Source organism: Perca fluviatilis, chromosome 7, assembly GCF_010015445.1.
Source record: "Perca fluviatilis chromosome 7, GENO_Pfluv_1.0, whole genome shotgun sequence".
In the NCBI taxonomy this organism is placed as follows: domain Eukaryota; kingdom Metazoa; phylum Chordata; class Actinopteri; order Perciformes; family Percidae; genus Perca; species Perca fluviatilis.
The window spans coordinates 37,581,943-37,608,199 of record NC_053118.1 but is presented as its reverse complement, the minus strand read 5'-3'; the positions used below and the strand labels follow the sequence as shown (position 1 = coordinate 37,608,199).

Genomic DNA, 26,257 nt, shown 5'->3' with positions numbered 1-26,257 from the left:
TTTTATATTGTTTCCTTTTGTACTTGCATAGATATAGAATTTGCACTGACACTACCTTGCACTATGATACCATTGCACCTTTCTGCATTTTTTCCACACCACCCCTTTTAAACATGCTACAACCAAACTTTACTGTAAGGTATAAAGTATGTGTGCCTGGATGTCAGATGTTACATGTCTGTGTGCATATGTGTATATATGTTGTGTAAAAGCTATTGGACACCTTAATTTCCTTCGGGATAAATAAAGTATCTCTATCTCTATCTATAGGTGTCCTGGGCTCTGAGGGCTTTGACTCAGGGACTCACAGCTGGGATGTCAAGGTTGGAACCAGTAAATTCTGGGACCTGGGTGTGTTAGCAGAGTCTGTCCAGAGGAAGGAAGACATTCAGGGCCTGATTTACTAACATTAGCGCAGTTTGCGCTGCGTCTGTTTATGCGCGTTCGGTAATAGCGCACGCTATGCTTCCACAGTTTGCGTAGTATTTATCAACCCTGACACCCATCAGGCAATCAGCGTCTTTCTCCGCCCACTATACCGTAAATTGCGCTGTAGCAAAGCGGTACTTGTGCTATGATATGGCTGAGTGCAGACTGTGATATTCCCACTGCTGATGCTATGACTGTTTGAAATGATCCTGATGCCGATATTTGTAATGTAGCGAGGAGTTTAACAACTGCTGGAATGGGATGTGAACGCTGAGTGGGAGATTCAATTTCATCTTTGATTTCTTCCAGTAACTCTAATATTGCATTGCTGCTTGATCTGTAACGCTAAATGATGTTGTGTTCACTGACAAAGTGTGATTCTTCTGTTAAAAATATTTTCAGCCTCGCCTATGTCTTCGTCTTGCTCAAATTACTGTTGCCATTTCACCAGCGGCATAAAGCTCTACGAGGAAACTGGACTGCGGCTGGTTTAGACCTGCTTTTAAGAGGCGGAGAATTTCCCCCGCAGAATAGAGGCGCGCTCTTACTGACAGTCTTTGTAAATACCACGGAATATATAATTAGGTGTACTTTGCGCTTATTCTCCCACCTTTTTGGGTGGAACTCCCACTTTCCCCACGATCCTCCCACGAACGCATATTGAAAGCGCAACTTGTCTCTTCTTGCTCATGTGGCAGACAATCTGCGATTCAACCCAAGTGCGCCCTGTTTGTAAATATGCCGCATCGGTTACGTCCGTCTTTGCGACCAATTAGCGCCTGGAAACAGGCGCAAACGGCTTGATATATCTAGCCCTCAGTCTGGAATGTGGAGCATAGAGTTCAAAGAAGGTGAGTACTCAACATGGTCACCACCAGATCCAGAAACCGATCTCGAGCCGGACACGCCGCCCCGGAGGATCCGAGTGACTCTGGACTGGGACGGAGGAAAGCTGTCGTTCTATGATCTTTGTACTAACACACACATACACACCTTCACACACACTTTCACTGAGAAGCTGTTTCCATTTATTTACACTGAAGAGATTGTGTTTGTTTTACCACTGAAGGTCTGTGTGACTGTAGAACAGATGAATGACTATGAAGCTTATGAGGATTATGTGGATAATGATGATGATGGTGGTTATGAAGGTTATGAGGATTATGATGGTAATGAGGGATGGTGATGATGATGATGATGATGATGATGATTAAGATGATTATCATTTCATTATGGGATAAAGAAACTTTTTTTAAGATTATTTTTTGGGGCATTTTTCGGTCTTTATTTGAAAGGACAGCTGAAGACATGAAAGGGAAGAGAGAGGGGGAATGACATGCAGCAAAGGGCCACACGTCGGAGTCGACCCTGCAGCCGCTGCCGCTGCGCTGAGGAGTAAACCTCTATACATGGGCGCCCGCTCCACCAGAAGAGCTAACGAGGGGCCCAAAAACAACTTTTTTATAGTTAGAGTCAAAGATTTTATTAACTAAATATTATAAACAGTTAAAAATAAGCCAAAGAGGTCATGTTTTCGAATCGGTCTGTTTGTTTGTTGGTTTGTATGTCATCAGAATTACAGAATAACAATTGGCCCGATTTTCATATAACTTGGTGGAACAGTGTAGCATGGGCTGATAAAAGCCCATTACATTTTGATCTGAATCACGGGACGGATATACAAATTATTTTTGCATTAACATTGAGAGCTACAGTGTTTGTGTTGCATTCAAGTGGTGTAGGAATTATTGGGAAAATGAGTTCCTGACTGGGAAAATTGACACTGCAATAACATTATGAGATAAAGCATTCCTTGGGCAAGGTCTGCGCTCACCGAGTGCTATTCTAGCTAAACTTATTAATATGTACTTTGTCAATTGTAAGTTATTCATCTTAGCAACATGATGTGTGGAGTTCCCCAAGGCTCAAGCCTTGGGGAAAACAACATCAACTATGCAGATGACAAATTTGGCTCTTTAAGGAGGTGCGCTCTCTCTTCTATTTTAAGGTTGTTTTTGTTAATGACAAAGTTTATTCTTTTGAACAGACCTATCAGTACATTCATTGAGTTTAGAAAATATGCTTGCTCTTGGGGGAATTATTGGAATTGTTGGGTCTTTGTAAATTATAGAGTGTGGTCTAGACTTATTCTATCTGTAAAGTGAGAGATAACTCCTGTTATGATTTCATACTATTACAATACAATTGAATTGAAAATAAAGATATATTCAGTTGTACAGTTATATTCTCTTGGTTTTTATTTTCTTAATCTCTTGGCCCTTTGATGACCTGCTGTGTGTGTTGTGTTGTACTTTGTCTCAATACTTTTAATGTTTAATGTAACATAAAACATAGCATTTTAAATGGCCTTGTTGTTTAAATGTGCCTGGCCATGTTCCAGATTTTGGGTTTATTTAGTAACATGTTTCAGATATCTATTACCAATGTAACATAATCAGAATTAATAACTCCTGTTTCTGAATTACAATACCTGTCAATGAAGCTGTGAGCTGTGATTGGTTTACCATTAGATCACTGATTATACCTTTAACCCAGCCTGACGTGGTCATACTCAGATTCTAATCAGAATATGAGTCTGATGCTGCTCCATTGGGCTGTGATTATGGTATGACAACATCTAAATAAATGTTGATAGATCTAGCACTATAGTTTTAAAAATATAAATAGCAAAATACAAAAAAGCAACCCAGCTTCCCTGGCCGAAATAGACCGAAATAATAACATTAAAAGAATACATGTAAACCGTGATAAGATCTTGTGAATAAATGTTGATTAAAACAGCTGTTATTGGGCTAAAAATACCAATAATAAAACTGTCACATATTTTGAGTTAAGGGGGTCGTGTTTTTTCTTTCGTCTATATCCAACGGTGAGGGATTAACATGAATGTCTATCTGACAGGCCCGAAAAATAACGCAACAGGTACCCTTCTTTCATTACATTACATTACATGTCATTTAGCTGACGCTTTTATCCAAAGCGACTTACAATTAAGTGCTTTCAACTGTGAAGGTTCAAACTACAAAGAGACAAATGAAAGTGCAGGTTCAAGAATTTTTTATTTTTTTATTATTATCCGAGGTGTAGTCGGAAGAGATGTGTTTTTAGCCTTCGGCGGAAGATGTGTAGGCTTTCAGCCATCCTGATGTCGATGGGGAGCTCGTTCCACCATTTAGGAGCCAGGACACTGAACAGTCGGGATTTAGTTGAGTGATGAGTTGTCCCTCGCTGTGAGGGGGCAGCAAGCAGTTTGGCTGATGCAGAGCGAAGTGGGCGGGTTGGGGTGTATGGTTTGACCGTGTCCTGGATGTAAGCTGGGGCTGATCCGTTCGTGGCCCTGTATGTAAGTACTAGTGTCTTGAAGCGGATGCGGGCAGCAACTGGTAGCCAGTGAAGAGAGCGGAGGAGCGGTGTAGTGTGAGAGAACTTGGGGAGGTTGAAGACAAGCCGAGCTGCTGCGTTCTGAATGAGCTGCAGGGGTTGGAAAGCACATGCAGGGAGGCCAATCAGGAGGGAGTTGCAGTAGTCTAGACGTGAGATGACTAGAGCCTGAACCAGAACCTGAGCCGCCTTCTGCGTTAGAAGGGGACGTATCCTTCTGATGTTATGCAGCATGTATCTACACGATCGGGTGGTTGCAGCAATGTTAGCAGTGAAAGAGAGTTGGTCGTCAAGTGTCACACCCAGGTTTCTAGCAGTCTGGCTGGGGACTACCACAAGTACCACGAGTTGACAATTGTTATAGTCAGGTCTTGGGTAGGAGAGCCCTTCCCTGGAAGGAAAAGGAGCTCAGTCTTGTCAAGGTTGAGTTTCAGCTGGTGTGTGGACATCCAAGATGAGATGTCAGTCAGACAGGCCGAGATACGTGCTGCTACTTGAGTTTCAGACTCAGGAAAGGAGAGAATTAGTTGGGTGTCATCTGCGTAGCTGTGATAAGAAAAGCCGTGCGAGTGAATGACAGACCCGAGAGAGTTGGTGTACAGAGAAAAGAGGAGGGGACCCAGGACTAATCCCTGGGGAACCCCAGTTTTGAGTGGGCAAGGTTCTGAGCTAGATCCTCTCCAAGTTACCCGGTAGGTTCGGTCTGTCAGGTAAGATGTGAGCAATGAGAGCGCAGAGCCTCAAACACCCAGATTCCGGAGTGTCGAAATGAGGATCTGGTGGTTCACTGTGTCGAAGGCAGCAGAAAGGTCCAAAAGTGATGGTTCAGAGTAATTTCACCCTAGGGTCCTTTGCACCATGACCTCGAGCCAAACACCCCCACCAGAAGCTTTTTTCACCTGGGTCGAACATTGGGCGAGTTAGCGTTATCAGGTTAATAGCTTAGCGCAGGGGCTAATGGATCCAGGTTTGTATCTGTAAATGACCCCACTAATAATGCCCGAAATTATACCAAACTTCTACACTAGTACAAATAGGTTATGCTCTCATAAAACGATGGATTGGAAAGTTTGTAAGTACACCAGAAGTTTATGTAAATAACACTTGCCTGCTGGCTTCTGCTCTCTGCTGCTACCGGCAGTAAAACGCGTGCTTAGGGACTTTTTTTTTTTAAAGTACATGCTGTAGTATAACTAGCAGGAGATAAGTTATAATTGAGGTAAGTTTGGAGACATTACCTTATTTAATCATTAATTCAATCTTTTCGGTGTCCGCATGGGATGGAGACGATGTTGACTTCTTTATCCATACAAAACTTGTAGGTACGCTCCTCCTGCAGGCACCGCAGCTGCTCCTCCAAAGAAAAAGAGATTGCCATTTATTTCCATCTTCCATCATGTTGGTCTACACTTTTGCTTGCCTTCTTTGTCCATCTTTAGATGGTGACAAATAACTAACAGTATTCAAACGGGTTACATTACAGTTAATCTCTAAATTAAAATCGAATGAAATTAAGTTTAGATTGATTACTAAAAATAGAAGTGCTTCACAGTTTAAACAATTAAGCAGAAAAACATTCAATTGGCGTGATAGTAAATCTGCCTAAGGCTCGGGTGTGTCTTTTTACCTGAAAGATCTTGGCTTGGTGATGCAGCTTCATTTGATTTGGGCTGAAAATGTGAAAGACAACACGTAGTTAGCTCGGGCTTAGGTTAATAAACAATATACTCTAAATAAAAGTAAACCACTTACAAGTTTATCTCAATACAAACTGAACCTTTAGTAGCCAAATATATCAAATGTTTAAGTGCAATCAGAAAATCTGTGGTGTGGTGGGACAGACGTACCCATGAGATCTCTAAGCAAGTGTACGTCGTTTTTCTGATCCAGTTGCGGAAGACCTCGGCTGCAGCGCTTTCCTTGTTGAGGACGAGCTCTGTCAGCCTGGCAGTTTGCTGCTGAGGTGACGTCTGATCCTTCAGATCGCTATACACCTCGGTAGCTGCAGGTTAACAAGGAAGAGTTACTTACAATCTGGAGGTTTCTGACCTCTAGATGCCAGTTATTCTTAAAAATATGATTTTGCTGAATAATCGCTAGTCAGTCATGCTAAAAATTTTTGATAAGCATCTATATTAAGTGGTTATTATTAACCACTGAACTACAGTGCACATTTTTAACAAAATGAAATGAATGAATATACTGAAAATTACACCGACTGCTTATTACAACATGCATCCCGAACAGGCTCATGGGTAAGCTCTTGACATTACTTGAATTCAATAAACCCAGAACCATTAATCATTTAGTTACCTCATTGCACTTTTTTCTTCTACACTTGTAATTTCAGTTATCATCAGAAATAGTTAAATCTCATAGCTGTTGAGAAACACTAAATCCTGCACCCCAAAGCAACTAATTACATGTAATTTCTACTAGTGGAGTAACAAAAACATTTAAAAGATGTGCTAACAGGTATTCAAATGAAGAAATGACCGCTCTCATCGATACTTGATTGAGAGACGCATTTGTTTTTGAAAAACGATACATGGAGATGAGGGTAAAAGTTGGAGGAAAAACAGAATACTTGCGTCTGTATCTGTGTGACTGTGTCGGTGCTCTGCAGACTGCGATCTGTGACCTTGGGCCCTCAGCATTGACAACTGGAGATGCTGTGTAACAGATGTTTAACTGAACATACTGTAGGGTGAGGTGTGCGTGCCTTTTGACCATTCACGCCTATTAGTGTTACCTCTCCCCCCCCCCCTTCCCTGTGGCTTGATTGACTAATAGACTGAAAACAAAGGACCTGAAATCATGGTTTGAGATTGGACTAAAATCAGCCGTTTTTTAGTTCTTTTAATCCCATTACCGATTTTATCATTTTGCATAAATTGTTATTAATAAATTGTGGTCCTTTTCTTGACTGTGGAGAACAAATTGCTGGTATAACCTCATATTCTGCTGTGTGTTTGTGTGTGTGTGTGTGTGTGTGTGTGTGTGTGTGTGTGTGTGTGTGTGTGTGTGTGTGTGTGTGTGTGTGTGTGTGTGTGTGTGTGTGTGTGTGTGGCTGTATGTATGTAGAGCAGAGGCTGACCATTGACCTTAGCTATGGCAACTGTTACCTTACCTTTATTTATTTATTTATTTCAGGACAATGCACATTTAATGAACATATACATCAGTACACGGAAAAGTGCCAGATTGTAGCCCAAAGGCAAATTTCCATCTGTAGTCCCATTTGGCAGAGGCCGCCCTCTCGGCAGGACAGCAGTTTGTTTCATACAGAAAAACTGATACTTATGAATCCAGGCCTGTTAAGAATGCGAACCACAGTCTACACTTGTGTAAAATAAACAGTGAAAGTTAAAGCTAGACAACCCATCTGCTGGCTCTATATCACTCTGGCAGCATGTCACAGAAGGGAAAGTCGACTGTTGCATTGTGCATTCCATCAACAAATGGTGGGTAATTTTAGTGAATGTCAGGCAACTTAAGCTACCCAGGTCTGAATTATATATCACTAAAACTAGAATCTGCAGTTTGTCTCACAAGTAAGTATTTAGACATTTCTCATAAAGTAGTAGTATGTTTTTTTTATTTAAAGTTACATTAATGTCAAGTTGTACATAGTATAAAGGTTTTTAGGTAAAGAATGACCTGACTACTCAATATCGGAGAGATAATCATTGCAGTAATTTACATTTTTGCCACTATTGTGTACTTCAAGGAGAATAAAATATGATTTTAAAAGCTATATTAATATCACATAGATCACAGATCACATAACGTTTAAAATTTTTAATGTTTGTATATAACAATAAGTAAAATCCATAGTACAAAGCTTTGAGCTGAGGTGGAAATGCAGATAACATAAGACCAGAGTAAAATGCAAGGTAGTACTACTTACTGATTACTGATTCGAGCTAAGTTTTCCTGCCCCAAGCTATCTTTTTTGTTCCATTTAATATAATAATGATAATAAGCGTTGCTGGACTAAGTACGCAATCGTTTGCCATCTCTCTATTACTGTTTATGGACATTTTATGGACAATATTTCCGTGGCCTGTCAGCTTAAATAGACGGTTAGTTCACACTTTTATTTCACACACTTCAGAGGCACTGTTTTTTTGTTTCTTTGTTGCGTCAGAAACATCTGTTGACCATCAATAACATTTTTGAAGGGTCGTGACCTCTTCACCTGTCAGCCATCAATCAAATGACATTCCTGAGTGACAGAATGACCCATTACTGTCTCTAGTGTGGTCTAGATAGGGATGTAGTAGATCAGTAATATCACATGCATTTATACAATCACGCTCATATTTATTGATTCACAGCTTATTCTTTGTTACTTCTGGCTGTTTTTCTTTTCCCACTACATGCAAACACACACACAGCACACAGTCTTCATTCCTCACGGTGTTTAGTTTCTGTTGCTATTCCTCTTGTTGTTGTCATCGTCTCAGTTAAATTGTGTAAATGTTAGTTTGCATGCTCAGATTATCTAATCTAATTGTTTTTTTTAATCTTTTCTTGTATGAATGAACTACACACTCAAGACAAACACAGAAGTAGTAAACAGTATGTAATGTGGACAACACCTTTATTAAATAGTGTGGAATGAAACTCAACTGGACAAACTGTGAAAATGAAGCTCCACCCCTCAAAGACACACCGGAGATAAAAAAGGGAAGCAGGCACACACACCCACAACCACTACTTCTACTGAGAGAGAACAGCTACAGGAAGGAGTTCTGGGACTTCAACCAGCTGCTGAAACCACAAACTGAACGTGAGTTTTATAAGAACAAAGGGTAACACTTTACAATAAGGGTACATTAATAAGCATTAGTTAATGCATTAATAAGCATTAATTAACCGTTATTAAGGGTTGAATAAATTGTCTAATAAACATTTAACAATGCTCATGTTAACTAAGGTATTAATTGATGCATTATTTACCATTAGTTGATGCCTTAACTAATTGTTAATCACAGTTAACTACGGTGTCTATTGCAGTAATAAGCCCTGACTAACTATTAAAAACAGTTAATTAAAGTGTTTATTATATCATTAGTAAATGCAATAATAAGACTTGACTAACTGTTAATAACAGCTAAATAATGTGTCTATTTAACAAGCCTTGACTAACTGTTTATAACCGTTAACTAAAGTGTCTATTTTACTATTAGCTAATGCAGTAACAAGCCTCAACTAACTTTTAATCACAGTTAACTACGGTGTCTATTTTACCATTAGTCAATGCAGAAACAAGCCTTGACTAACTGTTAATAACAGTTAACTAAGGTGTCTATTTTACCATTAGTTAATGCAGTAATAAGCCCTGACTAACTGTTAATAACAGTTAACTAAGGTGTATATTTTAACATTAGATAATGTGCTAAAAAGCCTGAACTGGAAATAAACTAACTAACAAACTAAAGTGTCTAAGTAAACCCTTAGTTGCTGTTGATTAAGGTATTTCCTAATATTACTAGGTGGTTGATAAAGATGTTTGATAGCATGTATGTCTTAAGGTTCACGGCCAAACCATGTCATTACGAAAAAACTTTTTTTATTGTTTATTTACCGGTTATGGTTGTCCACATACCTTTGTCTACTATATTTGTCCATTCTCCAACATATGACTTACTTTTGGTAGAGCAGGGGTCGTCAACTACAGTTTTTTCAAGGGCCAGAATTTTTCTAAGCAGACACTCTGGGGGCCGGACTTTTAAATAAAGAAAATAAAATTCATTTATACATAATACGCCTATTCTTGTTCAAAATTTCCACTTTCTTACTGAATTAATGCTATATTTTTTTTTACATGTACTAGTGTGAGCAAACTCATACATACTGATAACTGGCTCTTTAACTAGAAAATGATCTCAGACTAGGAGGCAGTTCACTGAGGAGTGATGGTTAAAGTCTGTGATTATGGAAACATTATTGTAGTATGCAGCGTCCTGATTGGTGGAAAATGCTTGCAGAAAGAAATGGCTGCTGTCGGGTAAACATGTCACTGTCACAGAGTTGTAAAAGCCCAGCTTTAATGGTGAATGGACTGATAAGCAGGCTATGTACTCGTCATGTATGCCTCATTTACAATGAAAGATGCTGTTGCAAAATAATACAACCATCATCATCAAGAATGAAGAACTCGAACATAACGATCGTGTCATTCACGTGCATATTAAGTATCTGTTAAGTATCTGTCCACATGTATCTGTTTTGGTCTTATAATAGCCTACCTCCATAGATTTACCGCTCTAGCGGAGAGTTTGTTTTTTTTCAGCCAGCAGTGAGGTTTACAAGAATTTGTCCAAATTTCCAGATTCCCGTCAAACTAAGATAAACAGTTAGACTTAAAACCGACAGCTTTTGTTTTAGCTTGTTTGTAAAAATTGCAGAGTAGAGTTGTGTTTGCGTAAAACAGAGTGGACTGAGCAGACTGAAATATCGCTTTCTACATGTTTATGCCGGTCTACACAGGTGAGTGCATTGATAAGTATTGACTTTTTACTCACAAAGGTTTAATTGTAGCCTATTTACAGAAAAAAGACTAGCGTGAGTTCATCTGCCCCAGCGGCCGTTGGTAATCCTCTCTGTATCGTTCCCAGTCAGGTGCTGCGTGTTTTAACGCACACACATTTCGGCTCAGCCGTGTGTGTGGAGCTCGGGCATCGCTGTACATCCTGGCATGTGAATAGAGATGCAACTACAGGGGGCTGGGTTTTTGCTCTTGCTTGAATGATTAATAACAGAACGCATTTTTTCTTCTTTACATTTTGTGAATTCATGATTATCCTGCGGGCCAGACTAAAAGCTTGTGGCGGCCGGATGTAGTTATGGGCCGCCAGTTGACATTGACTGTGGTAGAGGGTGAGATCAGGGAAATGACTCCATAGTCTTCATGCATTACATTACATGTCATTTAGCTGCGCTTTTATCCAAAGCAACTTACAATTACTATATATATCAGATGTTGCACGCCTCTGGAGCAACTAGTTAGGAGTTAAGTGTCTTGCTCAGGGACACATTGGTTGATGTATCTCAGTGGAATTGAACCCTGGTCTCCCCACACCAAAGGCATTTGACATATCCACTGCGCCACCACCTCCATGCAGAGGGTTGGTTCTTCCTTTGTCTTCATGAAGACATTAACTTAAAGCCAATATAACCTATATAAATTATTGTTCATGCTATATAAGCATTACTTAATCTTAAATGGTCACTTAATTAATGTGTAACAATACTGAATAAGCCTTACTAAACTATCACTTAACAGTTATTAATGCTCTTTGGTAGACTTATTGTAAAGTAGAGAACATATGCACATTTACTAACACATAATTAATGTGTAACAATACTGAATAAGCCTTACTAAACCATCACTTAACAGTTATTAATGCTCTTTGGTAGACTTATTGTAAAGTAGAGAACATATGCACATTTACTAACACATAATTAATTGTAACAATACTGAATAAGCCTTACTAAACCATCACTTAACAGTTATTAATGCTCTTTGGTAGACTTATTGGAAAGTAGAGAACATATGCACCTTAACTAACACTTAATTAATGTGTAACAATACTGAATAAGCCTTACTAAACCATCACTTAACAGTTATTAATGCTCTTTGGTAGACTTATTGGAAAGTAGAGAGCATATGCACCTTAACTAACACTTAATTAAGTATTTAACAATACTGAACAAGCCTTTCTAAACCATAACTAAACAGCTGTTAATGCTCTTTGGTAGACTTATTGGAAAGTAGAGAACATATGCACATTTACTAACAAATAATTAATGTGTAACAATACTGAATAACCATTACTAAACCATAAGTAAACAGTTATTAATGCTCTTTGGTAGACTTATTGTAATGTTAAGAACATATGCACCTTAACATACACTTGATACATGCATAACAGTGCTGAATAAACATTACTAAACAATGATTCACAGTTTATTAGTACTCTGACTTAAACATTAACACAGCTTTTAAACATTAGTGAAACATTGTCAATGTGAAATCAAATCTTCATGACAACCTTCTGTTATGCACACACATTCAAAATGTAAACAAGGTTTTCATTTGATTCTGAGTTTGACTCAGTCAGTTCTCATCTTTCTTTCCACTGAATACTCAGCGCTATAACAGTTTAAGTCCTGTATTATTAGCCTTATTCAGTATTGTTACACATTAATTAAGTGTTAGTTAAGATGCATATGTTTGCTACTTTACAATAAGTCTACCAAAGAGCATTAATAACTGTTAAGTGATGGTTTAGTAAGGCTTATTCAGTATTGTTACACATTAATTAAGTGACCGTTTGCGGTTGAATAATGCTTATATAGCATGCACAATAATTTATATAGGTTGGGCTTTAAGTTAATGTCTACATGAAGACAAAGGAAGAAGCAAACCTCTGCATGGAGAATTTGGGAGTCTTTTTCCTGATCTCACCCTCTACCAAAAGTAAGTCATATGTTGGAGGATGGACAAATATAGTGGAAAAAGGTATGTGGACAGCCATAACCGGTAAATAAACAATAAAAAAAAGTTTTCTCATAATGACATGGTTTGGCCGTGAACCTTAAGACATACATGCTATCAAACATCTTTATCAACCACTTTAGGTTTACTTAGAAACTTTAGTTTGTTAGTTAGTTTATTTCCAGTTCAGGCTTTTTAGCACATTACCTAATGTTAAAATATACACCTTAGTTAACTGTTATTAACAGTTAGTCAGGGCTTATTACTGCATTAACTAATGGTAAAATAGACACCTTAGTTAACTGTGATTAACAGTTAGTTAAGGCATCAACTAATGGTAAATAATGCATCAATTAATACCTTAGTTAACATGAGCATTGTTAATTAAATGTTTATTAGACAATTTATTCAACCCTTAATAACGGTTAATTAATGCTTATTAATGCATTAACTAATGCTAATTAATGTACCCTTATTGTAAAGTGTTACCGAACAAAGACTCAAAGTCAAATTAACTTTCAGGGAAAAGTTGAAGTGGCTGAGCTGTCTTTCTGCTGTGTTTCTGGCTTCCCTCAGAGACTAAATGGCTTCCAGATCAGAGGAGGATCTCTGCTGTCCGGTCTGTCATGAAGTCTTCAGAGATCCTGTTGTTCTGTTGTGTAGCCACAGCTTTTGTGAAGACTGTCTGCATGGCGGCTGGAGAGAGAAACAGACACAGGAGTGTCCAGTTTGTAGGAAAAGATCCTTGTCTAAACCACATGTTAACCTGGTGTTGAAGAACCTGTGTGAGGCCTTCATACAGGAGAGAGATCAGAGATCTTCAGAGGCTCTCTGCTGTCTGCACTCTGAGAAACTCAAACTCTTCTGTCTGGATCATCAGCAGCCAGTGTGTGTTGTCTGCAGAGATTCAGAAACCCACACCAACCACAGATTCAGACCCATCGAAGAAGCTGCACGACAACACAAGAAGGAACTTCAGGAAACTCTGGAGCCCTTAAAGGAGAAGCTAGAGGTTTTTGAACGAGTAAAAGTGGAGTGTGATAAAACAGCAAAACATATAAAGGCCCAGGCCCGACGCACAGAGACAGAGATTAAGGATCAGTTTAAGAAGCTTCACCAGTTTCTAGAAAATGAAGAGGAGGCCAGAATGGCTGCACTGACGGAGGAAGAGGAGCAGAAGAGTCTGAGTATGAAGGGAGAAGATGGAGGCTCTGAGCAGAGAGATAGCGCGCTCTTTCAGACACAGTCAGAGCCACAGAGGAGCAGCTGAGAGCTGAAGATGTCTCATTCCTGATCAACTACAAGGCTGCAGTGGAAAGAGTCCTGCAGCCCCCCTGCTGGATGATCCACAGCTGCTCTCAGGAGCTTCTGATAGACGAGGCCAAACACCTGGGCAACCTGAGCTTCAACATCTGGAACAAGATGAAGGACGAGGTCTCCTACAAACCTGTGATCCTGGACCCAAACACTGCTTATGCAAACTTCATCCTGTCTGATGAACTGACCAGTGTGAGAGAACAAAAGAGATGGGAAGAGCAACTACAACTTCCTGGTAATCCCGGAGAGGTTGGATCGTGACTACATAGGTAATTATTATTCTACATATAAGGGGAGGGAGTGGGATTGACTTAAGTGTTTAAGTCTGCCCTTTGTACCATGCCTTCATCTTCATCTGGGTGCCTTCATACACGTAAAATATCCTGGAATGGACTGATTGGCACTGTTTGACTCCCCTTACTGGCTATATTAGCCATCTGCCCATTTTGCTAGCTTGCCTGTATGGCCAATTCTCCACGCTCTCTTTTGTCTGTATGGACAGTTTTCAACTTTAACGTAAACTTTTCATCAAGTCTTTACTAGTGTCTATGTATATTTAAGTAATGATTATTCTATTTTATATTATATATATATATATATATATATATATATAGGCGCAAAGTTTGGACACACTTTCTTATTCAATGTGTTTCTTTATTTTCCTGACTATACATTGTAGATTATCACTGAAGGCATCAAAACTATGAATGAACATTACATGGAATTATGTACTTAACAAAAAAGTGTGAAATAACTGAAAAGCATGTCTTATATTTAGATTCTTCAAAGTAGCCACCCTTTGCTTTTTGATAGTGCTGCAAACCCTTGGTGTTCTCTCAATGAGCTTCATAAGATGGTCACCTGAAATGGTTTTTACCTTCACAGGTGTGTCTTTGTCAGGGTTCATTAGTGGAAGTTTTTCCCTTATTAATAAAAAAGGGTGGCTACTTGAAGAATCTAAAATATAAGACTGCTCTCAGTTATTTCACACTTTTTGTTAAGTACATACATTCCATATGTGTTCATTCATAGCCTTGATGCCTTCAGTGAGAATCAATAAATGTAAATAGTCATGAAAAATAAAAAGGAACGCATTGAATGAGAAGGTGTGTCCAAATTTCGGCTTGTAATATATATATATATATATATATATATATATATATATATATATATATATATATATATATATATATATATATATATATATATTTATTGTTTCCTTTTGTACTTGCATAGATATAGGAACTTGTAATGACACTATTTTGCACTATGATACTATTGCACCTTTCTGCATTTTTCCAACCATCACCATTTAAACATGCTACAAACCAAACTTTACTATAAGGGCACAACTGTTTGAATTGTATTTTGTAGTATGTGTGCCTGGATGTCAAATGTCATATGTCTGTGTGCATATGTGTATATATGTTGTGTAAAAGCGTATTGGACACCTTAATTTCCTTCTGGGATAAATTAGGCATTCTCTATCTATAGGGTGTCCTGGCTCCGGGAGGGCTTTGACCCTGGTACTCACAGCTGGGATGGTGAGGTTGGAGAAAGTAAACACACTGGGAACTGGGTGTGTTAGCACAGTCTGTCCAGAGGAAGAGAGACATGCAGTCTGGAATATGGAGCATAGTGTTCAGAGAAGTTGAATACGCAGCATCGGTCACTACCAGATCCAGACACCGATCCCGAGCCGACACGCCGGCCCGAGGATCCCGGAAAGTGGACTCTGGACTGGGACGGAGGAAAGCTGTGGTTCTATGATCTTTTGTACTAACACACACATACACACCTTCACACACACTTTCACTGGAGAAGCTGTTTCCATTGGATTGACATTTAGTGGGAGTGGTGGTTTGTTTTACCACAGAAGGTCTGTGTGACTGTAGAACAGATGAATGACTATGAAGCTTATAAGGATTATGTGGATAATGATGATGATGGACCGCGATTGTGATGCTGAGGGGAAAAACGAGCTCCTTGACTAAGATAACTGACAACATGGAAGCTCTTCATTAGGAATATAGAGTTTATCATTATGCGTTATGTAAACACAACTGTATTATAACTCAGTGGTTCCTGTCTATTACTTGATAATGTAATTATTCTAACAACTGTCTCATTTGTATGCGTGTATTACCTGTCTACATTACTACCTAGTCAACTATTTGTACTAACTGTATGTTGACTTTCTACATTCAACATCTACATAGACTGTCTATTCCGGTTAACTGTGTTATCACTGACCTATATCACTAACAGACCACTACCTGCACTAACTGTATATTGACTCTTCACTACATTTCAGCATTTATATAGACTGTCTATTCTTATGTATTATGTTATAACTTATCAACACCACTAAGTAGATCATAACACTGTTTTTGTTTTGTTTTGTTTGGCCCTTCACTACATCTCAGCAGCGTTATAAGCCACTTTCATAACGTTCCTAGAACCCTTTTTTTCCTGTGTTCTGACTGGACAAATTTGGGGATTATTAAGTTCCTCTGGCCTGCAGTTCCTTTTGCTCTTTCAGCTCCTACTTCCGGGCAGGGTCTTTTACATTTCCTGCGTAGTGTAGGTTAGATGGCTGTGTTATAATAACAAAAGGTCAGTTTCTATGGCCACTTGGCCAGTGTGAATGCAAATGGAAAACCGGTTTTGGGGGATAGTAGTTAGTAGAACTGTTTAGAAGTGGACTGTTCTTATAACTACATTCCTGTAACTACTTGGTCGGAAAGAGGCTTTTGATCTGATCTATGCAGAGACAGAGGGAGAGAGTGGAGACAGAAGGGTCTGACTTCTAATGTATGCAAAGACAGAGAGTGAGAGTAGAATAGAATGCCTTTCATGGTCATTATACACATGTATAACAAGATTAAAAGCTACTCTTTTTCCAGTGTCAACATGTGCGTTAGAGAACTGTAACAACTTGTAATAAATAGTGGTGTCAAACGATTGAAATATTTTATCACGATAAATCGCATTAATGTCATAGTTAACTTTCAATTAATCGCAATTAATCGCAAACTGAATTTTCATCTATTCTAAATGTCCCTTGATTTCTTTTTGTCCCATTATTTTTCTCATTTTAATGTTCTTATTAACATGGAAAAGTGGATCGGCTTCCTTTGTGCTTTTGTCGCATGGCTTTGACAAAGGGGCAGAGAATTGGCATTAGCTGTGTGCTCGGCCATCAGCTGTGTGCTTGGCCATCAAGTGGTATTTCCAGAGTGGACGTGCTGCGATGATAGCTCAGTTCACAACGACAAAACACACACATCACTTTGGTCTTGTCAATGGAACCATTTGGCAACTTAGTAGAGTAGGGGACCCCCAACTACATGTTGCCCACTGTAACAAATTAAGTTGCATTAAACTGGGCTGGATGGATGACAATGAATAGCTGTGAATCCTTAAGCTTAACTGTATGGCTACCTGCCAAGCTTATCTCCAATGTGTAATTTAAATTTTAAAAAATTCACAAAAATTCAAACTTTTTCACATCAAGGACCACTAAACTGACACTAATTAGACCACGGACCCCGATCTGATAAGACTTTGTCCCATGGGTCATCTAGCTAATAGGATTTTTGCTTTTATATGTTTTATTACAGAAATTGAATTAAACCCTTGAGCAAAATAGTCATACAATCTGTCATTGTGTTCCTTATGGATGAAAATATAGTGAAAATTGTTGGGGACCCCCTGGAACCCCTTCAAGGACCCCTTCAAGTCCCCAGACCCCCACTTTGAGAAACACAGCCCTAGGGGTCACGGACCCCCAGTTGGATATCTCTGCATTAAAGTATTCCTTTAAAGTGAGAGTCCACACAAAATCTATCTTTTGAATGAGATAAGACTAATAACTTTATTCATCTGGAGGGAAATTGTTAAAACCTGAATCCTCCAGATGAATTCTCTCCATTATCTCGGCATATCGGTTGGAGAACTTTTGGGAAGGGGCGAAACCCTGGTTAGCTGATTGGATAAACCATCTGTCTATCACCACCTATGTTGGTGATAGACCGGGCCGATCAACCAATCAGATCAACTTCTTGCGAAACCAGTGGGAGAAGAGCAAAAACATCTTTTCCTCCGAGAAAAGCTTCCAGTGCCGATTTTTGCTCTTCTTTCAACGGAGGACTACTTTCTAATTCAGATAAAACTTGCACGATAGCCACGCTCATCTCATACGTGGAAGCTGCCACGTTGTTTAGACTGAACAGTGACTTCTCATTGCGTCACACCTAAACCCGCCTCAAAACCAAGCGCTGATTGGTCGGTTGTTTGGCGAACGGCTCCAAATTTTTCTCTACCTCAAGATGCCAGACTGATCTGCGAGTGGAAAACTGGGCCTCGCGAGATCAGGACGGCCTCACAAGGCTAGAATTGTTATGCTTCAAGTGTGGTAAAAACAAGAAAAAGTGCAAAAAGAATTCATAAAAATAAAGATCAATAAGATGCAATAACCAAAATGCCAGTAATGTAAACCAGTGAACGTTAAGTGTCATAATAATAATATATCTACCTTTATTATCTCTGTCTGTTCCCCAGTCCATTGGTTTGTGCAATAAATTCAAAGTGAAATAACTCATAATAATTCAGTTTGTATATTTATATAATTCACAGTGTGTGTTTATATCACTTATAAGTAATAAGAATTGCCTTTCTTTGCCTTTTATTTACAAATTACATTTACCAAGCTTGACTCGTGAGATAAGTACAAATGTACCTGTACTGTCCTGTTAGCTTGGTCCTACCAGACTCTCGTACACTAGCCTGGTCCTACCGAACTCTGGTACATTAGCCTGGTCCTACCAGACTCTGGTCCATGTCATTTGTTCAGAGAGTCTGGCCACTCTCCATTGACAAGTGTTAACTTCCTTGGATCTATTGGATCTGCCCAGAGCCACTCTGGATCTGCCAGAACCAATCGCTAACGTTTGGGTGGCGTGACGTCCGCGCATCGCTAGAGTTAGCCTTAGCCAACTCCTTCACCGCTAAAGGAGTGAGCTGGAAAAATCAAACTGTTCCGAACCCGTTGGGAGGAGGGGGCCACAACATCATGGCCACCAACACAACTCAGCAAAGATTGTTCCTGCTCGGGCTTTAACTTCCGATATCGGCAACGTTGCCTAACGGACCGGATGGCTTCGCTCACATCTTTCTCTGCCGCCTTACGCGAACTACAACTCAAACTAGCGCACAACCTCAACGTCATTGTTCTCAGCCACTCCCTCTGTTCGCTGATTGGACGGTTAAAGATTTAGCTGGAGAAAACCAAGAATATACCGCAAACCCAAATGGAGTACTGAAGGAAAATGAAAATTGAGCCGGAATGCGTAGGAGGGCAGAGCCAGGCTGAAGTTACTATGCATCAGGACATTAAAGGCAACAGTCTTTTCAACAAACTGTTCCACTTCCATGTGTGTCAGCCTGGACTGCCTCCGCACATGACCCATTAGAGGAGGTTATAGACTATGACTTAGCAATTTTGTTTGCAGTTCTTAATCAAAACAAAACAGTGGTTTAGACTACAATTACTAAATAACAGACTCCGATCATTTCCTGGTGAAAGCACCAACAAACCAAATGCTGTTCCCAGCAATGGAGCAAAGTTTGGGGGATGCATCCCAGAACAGGTGGCAATTGAGGTTCTTGCCTATTTTAAATAAAGATACCACAAGTGCATGACAGAATTGAAGATGCTGGCAATGCTGTATGGCAGCTGATACTACTTCTGAGGGAGCTAACTGAATTTGTCTGTGCACCTAGCCTTTCAGAATCTCAGATTGCTTACATAAAGGTACTGATCGAGGTATGTGGAAATGAGGCAGGAGGTATTCCAATATGTAAATCTTCGACCTAAACACCACTATCTGCTTCACTATGCCGACTTGAGTTTACAGTTTGGTCCACACATACATACTTGGACAGTGTGCTTTGAAAGAAAGCATAGCTACTTTAAATTATGCATCAGGTCATGTAAAATCTTCAGAAATGTGACAAAGTGCGCCGCAGATAGCTCAGTTGGTAGAGCGGGCGCCCCATGTACAGAGGTTTACTCCTTGATGCAGCGGGCCCAGGTTTGACTCCAACCCTGCGGCGCTTTTGCTGCATGTCTTTCCCCACTCTCTCTCTCCCTTTCGTGTCTTCAGCTGTCCTGTAAAATAAAGGCCTAAAATGACCACCAAAAAACCTTGCTGATAGACATCAGTTATTTCAGGCTTATCAGAGTCAGGGCAGTTTATTTAGCCCTCAGGTTAAGGTTTCAGACTTAACTCATGTAACTCAGCTGTCAGATTTAATTTTCATTTCATTTTTAATTTATTAAACAGGAAAAGATTAAAGACAATCGGGCCTGACTCAGTGTAAAACTGATTTTCAGCAGGTTCCTGCTCTGCAGAACATAAACACCACATACACAACAAAAACTCCTAGACAGAAACAGTAACAAACACACAGACCAGGAGAATTAGCAACAGGGCAAAGCCATAAAGCTGACTTAATGGTGCGTAAATGCTCTCCATTAAATAGCGAGCAAATGTTAATTTAAATGATGTTATTAACGTTAAAGTTCTGATGTGCTGTGGAATGTCATTCCAGACTTAAGTGAGCACATAGAAAGATAAGTCCAGGTGAGAGGCACTTCATATGTAGACTCTAATATACGGCTCTATCATTCCTGATCCTATACTTCCACCTAGTGGGGGGGAGGGGGAATGCAATAACATGAATAATACTGAATGAAGTACTGAAGGTGAAGATTATGGGCATATATCACACACATAAATTACCTATCTAGCTAAATTGGAGAACACAGTATTACTATGTTACCCTGTTTTAACCACTACAGACACTAAGCATAGGTACAATTGTACTTTATATACTGCTGTAGTAGTTTTATGGCCAGAACTTTGACAATACTCTGACAGCAGTAGACAGACTGTTTGCTCTCTTGATCATCTTTGGTTTTATTTATTCAAGTTTAGAATACATATTCTGTAATGCACTACAAATTCTGCAGGCACACATTGAAATGATTCCTGCTCATATTGTAAGGGCGTTACAATCAGCATACTTGTTTTGTCAGTGTGTTTGTTTGAATGTTTTGTTTATGAACTAAATCAAATAAAAATATAAATCTTTTAAACTCACTATTTATCTCAGGTTAATGAGTAATGAGATGTTTGTTAAGAGGGAAAAACTCTTGTAAAATAAATAAACGTTATTTTGTTTATATAGTGGTGGATTATTTGATCATGTTGTAGCTGTTTAGTTAATTAATTTAGCACACTAATTGGTCTTGTGATGGTAGCAGCCATTGTATTAAAGCACTGTTTGAGTATAAACAAAATCCAATATTTATTAGAAAACTGAGGCTTCATTTAACAGTACAGATTTAATTAGAATTGAGGATATATGCTGCACTTACTTAGTTACATTCAAGAACTGACAAAACATGTATCTACTTAACTACAACTGTCTCTTTCTTCTGCACTAAATTATTTTCAGAATTTATACTAACTGAATTTATCTTTAATAAGACTCTTTTAGTTTAGTCTTTAAAAATGTAATCTCATTCTCAGCAGCACAGAAACACAAGAGGAATTACAAACAAATCATGATAACATCAATTTAACATTTTAAATCAATAAACAAATCAGGATCACTTTAACCCTCCACCAAACACCAAAACAATTCTTACAACACATCATGTTCACGTTACAACGCTGTCTGTGTTGTGGAGCCATGTGGTTTGTTGACATGTTAACAGAGTGAGATACAGAGTAGTTTTACTGGTATGTAGAAACTTTTAAGATAACACTGCAGGGTGTTAAAGGTATAGTCAATGATCTAATGGTAAACCAATCACAGCTTCATTGACAGGTATTGTAATTCAGAAACAGGAGTTATTTATTCTGATTATGTTATATCGGTAATAGATATCTGAAACATGTTATAAATAAACCCAAAATCTGGAACATGGCCAGGCCCATTTCAACAACAAGGCCATTTAAAATGCTATGTTTTATGTTACATTAAACATTGACAGTATAGAAACAAAGTACAACACACACAGCATATCATTAAAGGGCCAAGAGATTGATAAAATAAAAACCAAGAGAATATAACTGTACAACTGAATATATCTGTATTGTCAATTCAATTGTATTAAAGGTGCTGTAGGTAGGATTGTGAAGATCCAGGACTTAGCCAAAGTCGACAACTCGACAACTTCTCAGTCCCTCCCACCCTTTCTGCTAAAGCCCAAAACTGTCTCCTAAGCCCCTCCCCCCACAAAGGAGAATGAATGCATGTGCATGAGCAGTGATTTTCACGCAGGTAGACACCCACCCCTCCCCCGGCCCTGATTGGTGCATCTGAACAGGGAGCTGTGGATTTTTGCAAATTGCACTACAGGCTGTTGGTGGTTCATGTAGTTCTACTGGAACATAGGGTCAGATTCAGCAAATATGAAAAAGTTAGTGTTATAACTCTTACCTACTGCACCTTTAATAATATTAAATCATAAGAAGAGTTATCTCTCACTTTACAGATATAGTAGGTCTAGACCACACTCTATAATTTACAAAAAAACAACAATTCCAGTAATTCCCCCAAGAGCAAGCATATTTTCTAAACTCAATGAATGTACTGATAGGTCTGTTCAAAAGAATAATCTTTGACATTAATGAAAACAACCTTAAAGGTGCTGTAGGTAGGATTGTGAATATCCAGGACTTAGCCCAATCATTTGAACATTGACAACTTCTAAGTCCCTACCCCCCTTTCAGATAAAGCCCAAAAGGTCTCCAAAGCCCCTCCCCCCACAAGGGAGAGCTGTCAACGATAGAGCACGTGTGAAAGAAAAGTTAGTTAGAAAGTTAGTTTTATAAGGCGTACCTACTGCACCTTTAAACTAAAAGAGAGAGTGCACCTCCGTAAAAAGCCAAATTTGTCATCTGCAAAGTTGATGTTGTTTTGTATAATTTGGCCTATTGGAAGCATGTAAATGTAAATTAAAAGAGGGCCGAGGATTGAGCCTTGCGGAACTCCACATGTCATGTTGCTAAGATGAATAACTTCGACACAATCGACACAAAGTAACAGCAGGCGGCACTTTGAGAGGCGTTAGTCAGGCTCATTTTCGGGTTAGTGCAACAATCAGATTGGCCATTGAGTCCGACTGCCTGCCCTCCGATTCAACAAGTCAAATCAGCCCAAATGAACGGCCCCTCCGACTGATGACGGCACAGAACACACCAAACAGACTTGCGTCGCTGACCTCGCCAGACTGTCTGACGGATGATAATCAGGTTGGAGTGTTGGGGCCTTAAGATGAATAACTTACAATCAACACAAAGTAGTTATTAATAAGTTTAGCTAGAAGAGCACTCGGAGAGTACAGACCTTCCCCAAGGAATGCTTTATCTCATAATGTTAATGCAGTGTAATCTTTCCCAGTCAGGAACTATTTTTTTCAATAATTCCTACACCACTTGAATGCAACACAAATGCTGTAGCTCGCAATGTTGATGAAAAAAGTATTTGTGTATCTGCCCTGTGATTCAGATCAAAATGTAATGGGTTTTTATCAGCCCATGCTACACTCTTACACAAAGTTATATAAAAATCGGGCCAATTGTTATTCTGTAATTCTGATGACAGACAAACAAACAAACAGACCGAATCGAAAACATTACCTCCTTGCCTTATTTTTGACAGTTTATACTATTTGCTGTTAATAATCATCATCATCTATTTCTGTTCCACAGTCACACAGACCTTCAGCGGTAAAACCTTCACTTCCCCCCTAATGTCAATCAATGGAAACAGTATCTCAGTGAAAGTGTGTGTGAAGGTGTGTATGTGTGTGTTAGTACCAAGATCATAGAACGACAGCTTTCCTCTGTTCCAGTCCAGAGTCACTCGGACTCTCTGGGGCTTCATCTTCACTCTGAGAACAGTGTCTGGATCTGGTCGTGACCGTGCTGAGTATTTAGCTTGTTCGAACACTATGCTCCATATTCCAGACTGAATGACTTCCTTCCTCTGGACAGACTCTGCTAACACACCCAGTTCCCAGTCTGTACAGTTGCCAACATCAGCATCCCAGCTGTGAGTCCCTGAGTTAAAGCCCTCAGAGCCCAGGACAGAGAGGTAGTAATAATCAAACCTCTCTGGATTATCAGGAAGCTGCTGTCTCTCTCCAAATCTCACAATGGTCAGATCTTCAGACAGGATGAGTTCTGGATAAGCAGTGTTTGGGTCCAGAATCACAGGAGTGTAGGAGACCATGTCCTTCATCTTGTTCCAGATGTTGAAGCTCAGGTTGCCCAGGTGTTTGGCCTCGTCTATCAGAGCTCCTGAGTGCAGCTGTGGATCATCCAGCAGGGGGTGCTGCTGGACTCTTTCCACTGCAGCCTTGTAGTAGATCAGGAATGAAATGTCAACAGCTCTCAGCTGCTCCTCTGTGGCTCTGACTGTGTCTGAAAGAGCTCCAATCTCTCTGCTCAGAGCCTCCATCTTCTCCTTCATCCTCTGACTCTTCTGCTCCTCTTCCTCCCACAGCGCAGCCAACCTGGCCACCTCTTCCTCTTCTAGAAACTGGTGAAGCTTCTTAAATTGGTTTATAATCTGTGTCTCTGTGCGTCGGGCCTGGACCTTTATGTGTTCTGCTGTTTGATCACACTTCACTTTAACTTGTTCAAAAACGTTTAACTTCTTCTTCACAGGCTCCAGAGTTTCCTGAAGGTCCTTCTTGTGTTGTCGTGCAGCTTCATCGATGGGTCTGAATCTGTGGTTGGTGTGTTTTTCTGAATCTCTGCAGACGAGACACACCGGCTGCTGATGGTCCAGACAGAAGAGTTTGAGTTTCTCAGAGTGCAGACAGCAGAGAGCCTCTGAAGATCTCTGATCTCTCTCCTGTATGACGGCCTCACACAGGTTCTTCAACACCAGGCTAACATGTGGGTTAGACAAGGATCTTTTCCTACAAAGTGGACACTCCTGTGTTGGTTTCTCTCTCCAACATCTCTCCAGACAGTCCTTACAGAAGCTGTGGCTACATGACAGAACAACAGGATCTCTGAAGACTTCTTGACAGACCGGACAGCAGAGATCCTCCTCTGATCTGGAAGCCATTTAGTCTCCGAGTGAAGCTGGAAACACAGCAGACAGACAGCTCAGCCACTTCAACTTTTCCCCAAAAGTTACTTTCACTTGGAGTCTTTGTTCTTATAAAACTCACATTCAGTTTGTGGATTCAGCAGCTGGTTGAAGTGTAGTATTCCAGTATTCCCAGAACTCTTTCCTGTATACAGTAGGCTATATGTTCTCTCTCAGCAGGAGTAGTGGTTTCTATCTGAAGCTGAAACTATTCATCTCTCAGTGTGTGTGTGTGTGTGTGTGTGTGTGTGTGTGTGTGTGTGTGCCTGCTTCCTGTTTTATCTGTGATGAGTCATGTGAGGGGCAGAGCTTCATTTTCACAGTTTGTCCGGTTGAGTTTCATTCCACAGTATTTAATAAAGGTGTTGTCCCCATTACATACTGTTTACTACTTCTGTGTTTGTCTTGAGTGTGTAGTTGGTTCATACAAGAAAAGATCCAAAAAAATAATTAGATTGAGCATTTAAACTAACATTTACACAATTTCACTGAGATCATCAACAACAACAACAGGAATAGCAACAGAAACTAAACACCGTGAGGAATGAAAACCATGTGCTGAGTTGCAGATGTGTGAGTTTGCATGTAGAGGGAAAAGAAAAGCAGCCAGAAGTAACAAAGAATAAGCCGTGAATCCATAAATATAAGCGTGATTGTATAAATGCATGTGATATTACTGATCTACATCACTATCTAGACCACACTTTGCACCAACTGTATATTGACTCTTCACTACATTTCGGCATTTATATAGACTGTCTATTCATATATATTGCGTCTGATCAACACCACTAACTAGATCACAATTTGCACTAACTGTTTTTTTTTTTTTGTCTGGCTCTACACTACATCTCAGCAGTGCTACATACTGTCTATTCATGTACATTGTCTCATAACCATATCACTTTCACATTTCCTTCATCTTACTTGCACCTCACTTTGCACCGGCTTTGTAATTCCTACTTAATCTGTATTTTATGTAGCCTATTGTATTCTATATTCCTGTATTGTATTGATTGTGAAACTGTACGTTGTCTCGCACGCTTATGATGTCTTCCAAGATAAGGCGCACCTCTGAATTCTCAGGTTACTCCAGGTCAAGATGACAGGTTATAACGTGTGTATGTCAATTTGTCCCTAGTGCTGTAGGAATACACAACATTTGTTTTAGTTTCTGCCCCAGCAGGGGGCTTGGCTGAAGCCGGAGCCAAAAAGTTCTCTTCCTGCCATGAAATAACAAGTTTCTTTCAATATGCTAAATGTCTGACAAAAGACTCTTTCCGACCAGAGGGATTTTTGCAGTTCATAGAACATAACATTCCTAGAACACTTTTTTTTCGTGTTCCGACTGGACCAATTTGGGAATTTTTACTCAGACCGCAGTTCCTGTAACTCTTTCAGCTCCTACTTCAGGGCAGG

At 39.6% G+C, this 26,257-nt stretch overlaps 2 protein-coding genes across 2 annotated transcripts; one reads left to right on the top strand and one right to left on the bottom strand.

Moving 5' to 3' along the window:
- Window positions 1-8,552: 8,552 nt before the first annotated feature.
- LOC120562466 (tripartite motif-containing protein 35-like) lies at window positions 8,553-15,440 on the top strand. The gene is made up of 3 exons (XM_039806180.1): window positions 8,553-8,626; window positions 12,917-13,527; window positions 15,337-15,440. The coding sequence occupies exons 2-3, from the start codon at window positions 12,924-12,926 to the stop codon at window positions 15,438-15,440; spliced, it is 708 nt and encodes a 235-aa protein (XP_039662114.1). The 5' UTR covers window positions 8,553-8,626; window positions 12,917-12,923.
- Window positions 15,441-22,061: 6,621 nt separating this feature from the next.
- Window positions 22,062-25,077, bottom strand: LOC120561715 (nuclear factor 7, brain-like). Its single transcript, XM_039804927.1, has 2 exons — window positions 24,921-25,077; window positions 22,062-24,831 (listed from the first exon to the last, which is right to left on the bottom strand). The coding sequence occupies exon 2, from the start codon at window positions 24,812-24,814 to the stop codon at window positions 23,429-23,431; it is 1,386 nt and encodes a 461-aa protein (XP_039660861.1). The 5' UTR covers window positions 24,815-24,831; window positions 24,921-25,077; the 3' UTR covers window positions 22,062-23,428.
- Between the last annotated feature and the right edge of the window lie 1,180 nt (window positions 25,078-26,257).

What these genes read in the sequence shown, in the direction of transcription:
- LOC120562466 (XM_039806180.1), top strand. Translation starts at nt 12,924, where the DNA reads ATGGCTTCCAGATCAGAGGAGGATCTCTGCTGTCCGGTCTGTCATGAA. An exon ending in AGAGGAGCAGAAGAGTCTGA is followed by an intron (nt 13,528 to 15,336) that starts GTATGAAGGGAG and finishes GGTCACTACCAG; the next exon opens with ATCCAGACACCGATCCCGAG.
- LOC120561715 (XM_039804927.1), bottom strand. Translation starts at nt 24,814, where the DNA reads ATGGCTTCCAGATCAGAGGAGGATCTCTGCTGTCCGGTCTGTCAAGAA.